Raw genomic sequence first — 12,950 nt, forward strand, 5'->3', positions numbered from 1 at the left:
CGTGGAGTCGGGAAACAACTTTAGTCTTGATTGCGTCTCCGTCCCGTTCGGTTGCGTCGTCCAATCGATGCCGTTTTTACTACGGCACTCTCCACACCCGAACGAACGAACGAAACCCTTTTTCGGTTATCCTTATATTTTGTTTGGGGGGGGGAATGTTGTTGTGCCGCAAGGAGAATTGATACGAACGTAGAGAAACGTCAAAGTGTGTTGTTGTTGTTGTTGTTGTTGTAGCCGAGTTGTAGATGCTCTTTCGATATTTTGATATGGGGCGAGCGCGTGACTCGACCTCATCCGTGACTCGGGGAAAAAATAACAGGAGACACCCACCCTCTTCCAAGTTGGGGCCCCGGTTATTTTCTCTTCTTATTTTCCCGATCTAATTCTTATATGTCTTTGCTACTCCCCTTTATGATTGGTTTTGATTGTTGGCCCTTTTTCTTGTCACGGCTTTTTTGATTATTTCCGATTTTTCGGCTATTCTTTTCTAATAGACTCACGTCAATTTGACGTAAGCGCCATTGAGCAATTTCCTACTCCCCCACATCAACGGCCTTGTTGTCGTTTTTGATTCCGATCGATCCGCATCAAGTCTATTTGTTCCGTGCACTCGAGTCTGCCAGCAGTGCTGCAGGATGATGTGCGTCTGTCGTGAGTGTGTGTCTGTCTGTGTGTGGGTCGGCTGTGTGTACGTGTGTGGTTGGTGGGGGGCGAGGACGAAGCCGCGGGAGTGACTGCTGGAATGGAGGGTTTCGCGCGAAGGCAAGATGTCGGCATAGCTGACGTGATAATCCGAGTGTAGCTGTGTTACATCGTGCCAACGTGAACCGCTCCCAATGACTTCACCCGCCGCCGTCTATCCCGCGGACTAGTTGTCCAACAACAACTGTCTCATCGTCCGCTTATTTTTTCTATATTTTCTCCTTTTGTCATTTTCAGCCGAGAATTTCTTGTTTGCTGATTGTGTCGTTCACCTTTTGTCACCCCCTGACAAGGTGGGCGGATGCTCCGCTTCCTCGTCTGCATCCGCCCGTTTTTGATTTCGTTGATTCACGCTGAGGCCTTTTGTTTCTCCATCTCTGATTTCTCATCTTCAGGTGGTGATTTCATTCCGTGTGTGTCTAACCTTCATCCTCCTTTTTCTCTTTACCTGATTCCGCCCCATCCTCTCTAGCCGAGCCGGGCTGGGCTGGGCTGGGCGTGATGTCAATGAACGATTTGCGCGATCCGCCATCGCTAGATTCTGACATGATGAGCCCCAGCGATGACGCCATTCCCTTGTCGGGACAAGCCAGACCCGCCACAACCAAACATTCCAGTACAACTCTGACGTTCCTGCCGGCCCGGCCAGGCCCCGTCCTTCTATAATAACCAACATGACGCCGTGGACAAAAGGTAAACAGGTATATAAACGCAACCGCGAGAAGAGCAACAGCAGCAAACAGTTTCGCATAGTATCTGCACACGCAGGATCAGCAGCTGGGCCATGTCTCGTGCCGCCGCGGTATTATAAACTCCAATTTCTTACAACTTTTCTTTTGTTATTATTATTATTATTATTATGATTTGGGTTGGGCGGCTGTTTTTTTTTTTCGATTCACGACCCTCTGTGACCTGCGTGAGTTTGCCGCCTTCTATTGACACCCGCCGCCCAATAGTCATAACTCTTGCAATCAGCAGCAGCAATCCGCAATAGGATCGTCTACCAGCAATTGAATGCTGACTAATAATCCAGCGGATGGTTATAATACGTCGCAGCACAGGAGAGAGAAACGTGAGATGATGTCGATTCATTTACCTTTTTCACTTGGTTTTATCTCGTTATATTACATGAATTTTTGGCTTCTTCTCTCTTTTCAATGTTTGTGCCGTGATATCAGTTTCCTGTTGTTGTTGTTGTTGACGTCCCCCCATCCTTCTCTCACTCATCTTTTTTCCCTATTTTTTGATTCTTTCATTCTCTCCACAACATAACGGCCATCATCATCACTCACAGCGCGGCCGATCCATTCGAGATTGAGGTCGTCCAACATATTGCGCGCGCCCACCCCGTCTGCATCATATGCGCCTACTACAACAACAACAGCAGGGGAATTATGAATGATAATCACCCGGTTATTATGCAGTCAAACCTAATATCGATAATTTGAATACATACCCAAAGAAAAAAACAAAAATTTCCCTTTTCGACTGGAAAGGCCGGCCGGTACGTTTTCCTTGACCATCTGATCTCACCGTCGGCGGCTCTTTTTCTCTCCACGTGCCGCACTTGGAGCAGGAATGCCGCCGTCAACATGTCCGGCTGGAGATTATCTCAGCCAGAGTTATGTAACACGTCGTCATTTAATCGAGTTTAGAGACGAGCCAATCACGTCGTCGTCATCGCGGGAATGTTTGAATCGTGGCGCTCTTTTTTGGGTGGCAGATCGATACATAACCGGGGCTAAAGTGACTGCTGCAGTTGAGGCACCGTCGTGAGCAGCAGCAGCAGCAAATAACCAAGTTATACAGGAAGAAAAAAAGATGAAGGAACAGCAGCAGAGATTTGTGGTGGTGGCCCGACCAGGAAAATATAAGATTATGGATGGCACAGACATATCAGCAAGAGAGGCTGCAACTTCTTTTTTTCTTCCTATCTCGACTGCACGTCTGCCGCTTGTTGTTCCGCGTGACGAATAAATCGTTTTCTTCTTCTCAACTCCTATTGCGGATGCGGTCGATGAGATTTAGAGAAGACGTCAACGGCCACCACCGGCGTTTGGAGTAAAATCACGACTTGTGTGTGACCATGTACATCTTCTTCTTCCATTTCTCTATCGAAATCCTCCGCATTCTCGTCGTGATTCATCCAGTCCCGTTTTCTCCCCCTTTTATTATTACGCTGTTGATAATGAAATGGACTATGGGCCATTTTGCTGGTCGAAAAATACACCGCACTATTATTGTATTCTGAATGTTGTTTACTCGCGCGGCCAGGTGTTAACTATATTGTCTTGATTTTGACGTGAGCGTTCAACCATTTTCCCAGCCACCTCTTCTTCTTCTTCTTATGCGGTCGACGTGTGTAAAACAATCCACGGACGGCATTGTGTATCATTTACAAGACCGCAATGGCGACCGCACCATTCTCTTTTCATCCTATTCCTGGAAATTACATATGTACACGTACAGCAGCAGCAGACCAATGGCAAAAACTCAACTTGATTCCCATTTACAAGTCGTGAAAATCAAGGAGGGGCTGGCTGGGGTTTAGTTTTGCATATATGATGACAGCAGAGGGCGCCAGCTATGTAGCCTGCGGGCCTTTGCGGCCTCAGCAACGCCATAAATGAGCATGTATCGTTGTCTCGGAAAAATGTGTGATGCGAGCACGTTGGTATCGCGAGGTATAGAGAATATAACCAGAGAGAGAGAGAATTACATTTATGGGTGGTTGAAGCCGGCCCAGCAGCTAGTGTTTCTACCGGGTGACGTGATCCTCCCCCTCCTCCCTTCGTACTATGACCAGCCACACACACGCATCATCACGTAGTGAAGACTCTCACACTTATACGTCCAACACGCTCCATCTTCTTTTGTATTTGTGTGTGTATGAGCCCTTGATTTCTTGGTGGTGGTAGTGGCCGTCCAGGATCACCAAAACGGATAAATCTAATCACGCGCGCGCAGGTTTTTGATTCACGCTGAGTTGCCTTTTCATATGTTTTGTTTGTTCCAAACTCGAGCCAAAAAAAGAAGGTAGAAAAGAAAAGAAAAAGAGATTTGGGTGCCAAGTAAATAACCTCTTACATGGTGAATCACCTTTTCTTCTTGTCAAAAAGAATAGAAGGAAGTTAAGGTACACACGGAAAATAAATAAATAAAAAAAAAGAATAGACAGGAAGAAAAAGAAACTGGGATGATGACCTACTACTACTATACTCCTACCAGTACACACACACGTTTCTCTCTCTTCATTATATATGCGTCGATGATGTCACAACTCCAAACTGAGCGCTACAAAGAAGAAGGGAGAGCCCAAAAAGAAACAGTACCGATTGTGTGTGCCTTTATAGAAACACACACAAAGGTGGCACCCACACCACTAGAATAGACAACTCGACCCGGATTGCCATATTCTTTCTCTCCTTGTAAACTTTGATGGATTCGGCCTAATGATGATGTAATCTCCCAAATTTTTTCTCTCCATATCATCAGTTGATTCAAGACAATTACCAAGTTAAATCATCTTCCAGTGCAATTGGTTTCATAGAAATTTGATCATTTTTTCCTATTAAACTGTTGCTCCGGGATTTCATCTCTCTACGTGAGCCTTCCAGTTTTTGTTCTTTATTCAGTGCCAGTACCAGTCTCAGAGGAGGGTTATTTATCAATGCCTGGGCTGTATTCAAAAATAATAGTAAAAAAGAGAAAATATTCCAGGCTTGATTTCCTAGTCGCCCATTTTCTCCGGGGCTCCTTTGACGCATAAGAAGAGGCGAGGCAGCAACATCAGACCGCAGCAATGACTCGCTCCTGTCAATCCATCTTCATCACGTGATCAAAAAGTCTGGGATGAGCCGCGGGGAAGCCTAGGCCACGACCAACATAGAAGAGAGAGAACCAAAAATATACCAATCCCTCAAGCACAAACAGGAAAAAACAAAAGAAATCAACAGAATCCCAAGAAAATTCTGAAATGAAATATATAAAACCAAAAACAAAATGGAATTTGAAAATGAAACAACAAAAAAGAGAGAAAGAACCGGTCGAAATCGACGGGGGATTGTCTGCTGGCAAATTGACGCGTGTAATGGAAGACTGGGAGCAAAAGTTAACGAAAAAAATATAAAAAAAAAAAAGATGAACAGAAAAATAGGGGGGAAAATACAAAAGACGTTTGGAAGAAGAAATCATAAGCGCTGGACTGCGAAAATGTGATGACGGTTAAGCACAGCATCTAAACACACGGTATACACGCAAACACACACAGAGTTTGGCACAGAGAACAAGGATGTTTGATGGACCCATCGCGGGTTCACTCATAAAGCACATGCATCATCAATTCGTATAATAAACTTCTCTGGAAAACAACAGAAAAACGACGAAAATGGAAAAAGAAGAAGAAAAATTTTCGAAAAAATAAAAAAAAGAAACATCAATTTTTTGGGTGTGAGGTGCTTCTTCTTCTTCGACGTTGTACGGTATTAGACAAAACAGCTGAGCTGACTTTTCTTAGAATCGCCTTTATCTTTTTCGTTTTTTTTTAAAAGAACCAGTGTGAGTAGGTGGCGGTCCATCCGTGAGCGTACATCCACGGCGGAAACTTCTTCTTCAAGGTGTTGGCAAATTCATTTTCTATGGATTCGTGTCCGTGCAGGATGTGGCTCGTCACCGCCATCTCCAACACTTGCTTCCCACTCAAAGAGGGTGGGACCTTGGTCGTCGTCGTCGTCGTCATCAGACCATATACAAGCGCCAAAAAGGAGAGAGAGAGAGAAAGATGAGGTTGGGACAAGCAAACAAACAAAAAAAGAAAGTGAATCATTAGTTAAGGTAATTTACGACTCTACCAACGACCAGTTTCAAAAACAAGAGTCGTTCGTCACCCAAAATAGCCTTTGCCAGAAAGAAAGTTTAAAATTTAAAAAGTACCTTTAAAGTGACTGTTAATTCGTAAGGGACGTCGGGCTGAACGCCGTAAAAGTAAGTCACGAAATAAAGCGGCCGTTCGGTGTAGAAAGAATCGGGCAGCGGCAACTCCTGGCTGGCGGACCAGGCGACTAGTTCAACTCCCTTGACGGGCCATATCAACAGAGTCATGTGATCCGGACCTGGTCGATCGGAACAAAAAGAAAAAAAAGGAGCATTTAAGATTACGCCACGAGGGACATGAAAGATGACCAAAGAGGGATACAAATGCTCACCCGTCAGCGTAAAGGTTAGGCTTCGTTTATCTATGCCAGAAAGCTTTTGATCAATCAGCTGGATTTTGGCTGGATGATAAATTAATGGTTGCGGAGCCGGCGCCCAATAGGAAGATCTGTCGACAGAGTGGCGGTTTCGATAGATAATTTTAACCGACAGTTTTCTTTTCTCTTTTTTTTTTTCATTAAGATGGGTTGGAAGGACTTGGGACGCAATCAAAATGTGTGTGCATTACCGAATCCTTTTTAGTGAAGGGAAGTAATAAGGCAGACCGCAATATGGGAGGGTGTGACAGTGCGATTCGTCGACAAGTTGGACGCCCTCTTTTGGCTCCAGTGGCGCCAGCAATTCCGGTTTAATGTGATGATCCCAACCGAAGAGCCAATACCCGGACTCCCGCCGGCGGACCAACCCGTTCGACTCGTAAAAGGTCCTCTCGACGTGCTGAAATAAAACAGCAGATATAAACCAAAAGAAGAAGGTTCAAAATCTATCGCTCTCTCAACATTTTTACGATCAATTCATCTACCAGAATTTGGACTCTCTGAGGTTTAACTTCAACAAGGCCGGCCGAGTAAGGGAACCCCAACGGAGTGAATATTATTCCGATGGCAACCAGAAGGTGGCCGGCCAACAGAACGTACAAGATCCGGCGGGCATGGCGTATTAAACTCGTCAAGGGGAACTGCCAACAAACCGAAAAAATAAAAAAGATGCAAGTTATTACGTCACTCGATAGATCACGTCACATATTCGAGAGAATTCAATGTCAAAAAAGAAATGTGAGGCCTACGATAAACGCCGTGATCACCAATCCAAATGCAACCGTCACCATGGCGACTAACAGATCGGGATTGGTATGGATGCCATTCCGTCCGGAAATCGGCACCAAAAGTGCAATCTTTAGTAATGAGAGGAGGACAATGGATTAATTTCTAGTAAATTACGGAAAGGTTAATGAGAATAAAAAAAAAAAGAGAAAAGAAATTATTACAACGCTGTCCGAGAGGTAAAGAGTTTGTAAAATGGGAACGGCAAACGAGAAAAAGTGAAGAAGAAGCCAACCGCCATCTATCGTACACAGAAGAGATTATTGCATTTTTTTAAAACGGATAAAAGTCTCTCTCTCTAGATGAAGACGAATAATATCAGGCAAGGAAAAACCCGTTATTACCTATTCTTTTTCTTTGATAAATCTTGTCCAAAAACCATCGGCCAAAGATGGCCGAAGCCAGCCAGAGGAGTAAAAGTACATTGGATCGAATACCGTACATGTAGGTGAGGAGAACAATCAAACTCAGGTTCAATTTAGCGCCTTCGAATTGAACTCGTTCCACTAGAAAACTGGATTTCAGGGCTCGTTCTTGGGCTGCCGACACTTGGAGAAAGAGGAAGAGTGACATGCCCAGAGATGGCAATCCGTACAACCCCATGAGGACGTGAGGGAGACTGTACCACGACATTGTGCTCCCAGTCAACGTCATAACACCCACCACCAGCCAGGCCGTGAAAAACGCACCCAACATTTGAAACACACCTGTCAAACAACTAAAAACGACTTGTTTGCAAACAGTGCCAATCCGGCCGGAAGGAGAGTCAGCTGCATAAATAGAAAGCAAATCAATTAAAATATTTATAACATGAAATTCAAATTTGATTTACCGTCTTGGATAGTCACCCAGGCGATAGATTGGTAAAATGCTAGGGAAATCAGGGTGATATTTAAAAGGTGCCACGATAAGTTGGAGAAAGTGATCATGAACAATCCCAAGTAATCGAAAAAGATAATAATGTCGCTAGAATCTCGAACAGATGGCCAATCAGACTTGGCCAAGTTAGAAACTAAAGCAAGTAAATTATCACCAGCTCGTTGCACTGAGCTTAATGAAACGTGCTGGATATCGTCATATTTCGTGTGGTAGACATAACCGTTCTTAAAATACGCGAGGTCGAGTCCTAAAAAAAAAAAAAAACAGTAAAGAGCCTTCTCGTGAGTAGGAGGAATATTTATGATGAATCACATAAGCATCCAGACCTGGAATTTTGCCAAAATCTCGAAAGATTTTGAAATCGGTGTCAGAAGGCACCAACTTTGCATCAAAGATTTCCTGGCCGACGATGTTTGCGAAGGGATAAGGGGCAGCTGCCGCGTACGCCTTTGCATCGTTATTACACAGTATCAGTTATATATGCCTCGGTAATAACGTTGGAATATTGATTAGAATGAACCTTTATAAGCCACGCATTGCCGGGACCCGCCTGAAAAACAATTTCTCTGCCTCCGGTTCCACAAGCGTCTAGATTTACGAAGGCCCCGATTTGTTTTGCCCACATGTGTTGCGTGATGAAGCCATGCGCACCCTAAAAAACAGAATTGAAAGAATTATAACACGGATCTTACCCTCGAATTATAAGATGCAATCCTATACCAGCATGCCCTTTTCTTCTGCACCATTAAAAAGAAAGATCACTGGATGTTTGGTGGGTTCTTTTCCACGAGAGAGCACCTCCAGTACTTCAAGAGCCACTGCAACACTGACACCATTGTCACTCGCACCTACAAAACATAGGCATTAAATAATTTTACAAAAAACAGAGATATTTTAACAGGATTTAGAAAATCTATAACCTGGGCTTCCACGAACACTGTCAAAATGAGCATTGATTAACAATGCTTCTTCTGCATTCACATCTGTTGAGTTTTTATCTTCAATTTTGACAATGACATTTGCGAGTGAATGATAAATTGTGTTGTGATCCAACCCATGAGCAACTGGAGTCATGACACCAGAAGGTTTTTGAAGATCCATGGTGATTTTGTGAGCAGGATGGGCAAATTGTTTTATGAACCCAATTTCTCTCATAAGCAAATCAACAGCTCTGATTTCATTCTCATAGCTGCCAGCCACTCGGGGACCGATGCTTGTTAATCTCTCTAGGTGCTTATAAGCACGCTCTCCAACGAAAGCTCCAGGGTGAGAACTGGAATCTTTCAGCAAGATTGGATTTGGTAGTCGATGGTCCGATAACATTGAAATTCCCATGAGAATTATAAAGCCGAAAGCTAAACTAATTAAAGAGGGAAGTAAAGGGAATTTCCAAGACTGGCTGTAACCGTTTTTATCCGTCATTCCAACGGCCGAGCCAAATGGAGTCAAATCACTAGCGAGTTTCCCTCGTTTTCTTATATTGGCCTCCTGCATTCAGAAACAAAACTGTGCATTAAAGAAAAGATCAAAAGGAAAAATAGCTTTCAGACCTCAAACATTTTCAACCAAGTCACTTTACACGTGTATTGTTATTGTTATCACCAGCGCCATCTAGCGTTCAATGGCGACTTTTTGTAGTTGGTTTGTTTCAGGTTTGTTTAAGTCCAAACGCGGGGTTCCCTTGAAAAAAAAAATATAAATAATTAAATAGGTAAAAAAATAGAATTTTTTCTAATGAACTTTATTTATGTTAGCTTTGTAGGTAAGTGAGTAAAACTATGGGGTGCGGAATGAACACTTTTTCCAAAAAAAATGTTCAATAATCGATTACCATATTTGATGTGAAAACAAATTGATAATCGATTTGAATATTGAAATCAAGTTGAAAATATATTCAAAAATTGAAAATCTTTTGAAAACGATTTCATAAATTGAAAATGATTTTGAAAAATGAAAATGATTTCGAAAAACTAAAATGAATTTGAAAAACTAAAATGATTTCGAAAAATGAAAACGAATTTGAAAAATGAAAATGAACTTGAAAAATGAAAATGAACTTGAATATCCATACAATTTCGGGAGTGCGATATGACACCACCCTACTCTATCCCCAGCTCTCTCCGGATGCTATAGCCACCCCGAGACAACCGACTAGCCATTGATGGCTATGTCGCTGATTCCAGCCAGCAAGGCCGTCAGCGATACTGTCAGCCCTTGCCGGGCGGTGCTGGCCACCGCTGCCGCCACTACGGCCGCCGCTGAAGTCTCTCTCGACCGCAGGCCGAGTATTCTACACAAAAATAGATTACACGATCCAACGTGAAAAGTTTCATGTTCCTGCAGTAAATGACACACAGCCTACCCAGCAACGATGAAGACGGAACGGCCGAATGGGTGGCTTTCACCTGAGAAAAGTTCCAGTCACGCCTCGGTATGACGTTCTCGCGAAGTTCTCGTCATTCCACTAACTGCCAACTGCCCGGAAAGAAGTGTTCTGGTACGTTTCGCTGGATAGGCCTATGCGTCCTGTACTGCTGCGATACTCTGCCGTTCAATCCGACGAGAAGAAGAAGGCGGACACGCCGTCTTGCTGACGTGGATCCTCATGTTGGTGCTGGCCCTGCTGGAAATTATCCGCTATCTAAGCGGATTGGGGAGCTGGACTTCTCTATTGTCTCTACGTCTTTGCCATGTGGTCCACTTGCGCCGGAAGTGTTACCTACCCGATACTCTACGGCATTTATATACAATTGGGCCATTTCCAAGGAAGAGCTCATTGGAAGGATGGCTCTGTCTCAGCTGCAGCGACGGATTGAACACCAAAAATTGGCGCAACGTCTATCTTTTCTACCATCATGGAGGCAGCGGACATGGCGGTGGAGGCCAAAGAAGAGGATCCAAATGGTCATGTTGCTCATGTCCGTTTCAACAGAAAAGCTTTTTTTTCATGGCCGGCCTCAAATAAAAGTAGTCGTATAGGAACATGAAACTTTTCACGTTGGATCGTGTAATCTATTTTTGTGTAGGGTAATACTCGGCCTGCGGTCGAGAGAGACTTTTAGCGGCGGCCGTTGTGGCGGCAGCGGTGGCCAGCACCGCCCGGCAAGGGCTGACAGTATCGCTGACGGCCTTGCTGGCTGGAATCAGCGACATAGCCATCAATGGCTAGTCGGTTGTCTCGGGGTGGCTATAGCATCCGGAGAGAGCTGGGGATAGAGTAGGGTGGTGTCATATCGCACTCCCGAAATTGTATGGATATTCAAGTTCATTTTCATTTTTCAAGTTCATTTTCATTTTTCAAATTCGTTTTCATTTTTCGAAATCATTTTAGTTTTTCAAATTCATTTTAGTTTTTCGAAATCATTTTCATTTTTCAAAATCATTTTCAATTTATGAAATCAATTTCAAAACATTTTCAATTTTTGAATTTATTTTCAACTTGGTTTCAATATTCGAATCGATTATCAATTTGTTTTCAGATCAAATATGGTAATCGATTTTTGAACATTTTTTTTGGAAAAAGTGTTCAATCCGCACCCCATATAAAACCAAATTGTCATCAAATTTGTGTGAAAGTTTTGTGTGAAAATGGATAAATTTATTAAAATTTTTGCATTGTAAAAATAACTGGTTATTAAAATGTCATCATACATGAATGTATCAAATTATGTTAATATTGGAAGAACAAGTAAATACTATGGGGTGCGAATTGAACACTAAAATGATTTTGAACAATTTAAATGAATTTGAAAAATGAAAATGAATTTAAAAATCTATACATTTTCATATGTATATGTGTAATATGAAATCAATTCAATTATCATGTTCGGTACTATGAAGATTAAAGTAGTTGAATGAAAAATTACGTGAAATTATTGATTTTTTCAGCTGATACTCTGATAGCGACGGTGGCGCCGTCCCAACAATAGCGCCACACGAGAAAAACCACCATAAAACGCCGTTTACTTGAAACAACGTAATAGTTAGATGTTTTATTCTCGTCCAAAATGGACGGTTTAAAAGACATTCAAGAATTGCTGTCACAACCTATAATAAGGACCATCGCCGATGCAGCCATGCAATTCTTTCAAGGAATCGCGAACCAAAACCCACAGCAGACTCAAAATGAGAATCCTGGCATGAGTCCCTCCACCCAGAACTTCTTTGGAAATTTCACAGTTTGATTCCCCAAGGGAGGCCACTGGATTTCTGTTACCGGACATGGATCGCAAAGAATATCCAAGACGATAACCAGTTTTAGATACGCACGAAATGGAATGGTAAGTTATACATGGTTGTAAAAATAATAACAGAATTTAAATTTTTATTTATATCAAGCGCATCTAATGTAAATGAGGATTATGGAGCCGAGACCAAATTGGTGAAAAAGACCCGATACGAAGACGAGAGTGAAAAGTACGACATGCCTAACACCAGATCGAAAAGTGTCACCCGTGGATCTTGTGCTGGCAATTCGTGTACAACGTCATCGGATATATCTCCTATTGCTGGGCCGTCTGGTTATCGTCTTGGATATTCTTTGCGATCCATGTCTGGTAACAGAAATCCAGTGGCCTCCCTTGGGGAATCAAACTGTGAAATTTCCAAAGAAGTTCTGGGTGGAGGGACTCATGCCAGGATTCTCATTTTGAGTCTGCTGTGGGTTTTGGTTGGCAATTCCTTGAAGGAATTGCATGGCTGCATCGGCGATGGTCCTTATTATAGGTTGTGACAGCAATTCTTGAATGTCTTTTAAACCGTCCATTTTGGACGAGAATAAAACATCTAACTATTACGTAGTTTCAAGTAAACGGCGTTTAATGGTGGTTTTTCTCGTGTGGCGCTATTGTTGGGACGGCGCCACCGTCGCTATCAGCTGAAAAAAAACAATAATTTCACGTAATTTTTCATTCAACGACTTTAATCTAATGTATAGATTTTTTAATTCATTTTCATTTTTCAAATTCATTTAAATTGTTCAAAATCATTTTCAATTTTCAATTTATTTTTTCAAATTCATTTTCGTTTTATCAAAATCATTTTCATGTTCTTTAATTATTTTCATTGTTCAAATTCAATACAAGTTTTCAAAATAATTTTCGTTTTCCAATGAAATTTTTTAAATACATTTTCATTTTTCAAATTCATTTCACTTGTTCAAAATCATTTTTCCATTTTCCATTTATTTTTTCAAATTCATTTTCGTTTTATCAAAATCATTTTCATTTTCTTTAATTATTTTCATTGTTCAAATTCAATTTAAGTTTTCAAAATCATTTTCGTTTTCCAATGACATTTATTAAAATCATTTTCACTTTTTGCAATCGTTTTCAA

At 42.1% G+C, this 12,950-nt stretch overlaps 1 protein-coding gene and 1 long non-coding RNA gene across 2 annotated transcripts; one reads left to right on the forward strand and one right to left on the reverse strand.

Annotated features, from left to right (window-relative positions):
* Positions 1-2,947, forward strand: LOC124193059. Its single transcript, XR_006873991.1, has 2 exons — positions 1-1,774; positions 1,997-2,947. It is a non-coding gene; the product is annotated as an uncharacterized LOC124193059 (long non-coding RNA).
* Positions 2,948-4,313: 1,366 nt separating this feature from the next.
* Positions 4,314-11,501, reverse strand: LOC124193064 (endoplasmic reticulum metallopeptidase 1-like). The gene is made up of 15 exons (XM_046586721.1): positions 11,483-11,501; positions 9,167-9,296; positions 8,537-9,104; positions 8,337-8,464; positions 8,137-8,268; positions 7,943-8,063; positions 7,570-7,863; positions 7,082-7,507; positions 6,902-6,978; positions 6,701-6,808; positions 6,437-6,592; positions 6,143-6,351; positions 5,907-6,022; positions 5,635-5,813; positions 4,314-5,416 (listed from the first exon to the last, which is right to left on the reverse strand). Exons 2-15 carry the CDS (start codon positions 9,173-9,175, stop codon positions 5,246-5,248), a joined length of 2,694 nt encoding a protein of 897 aa, XP_046442677.1. The 5' UTR covers positions 9,176-9,296; positions 11,483-11,501; the 3' UTR covers positions 4,314-5,245.
* Between the last annotated feature and the right edge of the window lie 1,449 nt (positions 11,502-12,950).

The sequence above is a fragment of the Daphnia pulex genome, chromosome 1, assembly GCF_021134715.1.
Source record: "Daphnia pulex isolate KAP4 chromosome 1, ASM2113471v1".
NCBI lineage: Eukaryota > Metazoa > Arthropoda > Branchiopoda > Diplostraca > Daphniidae > Daphnia > Daphnia pulex.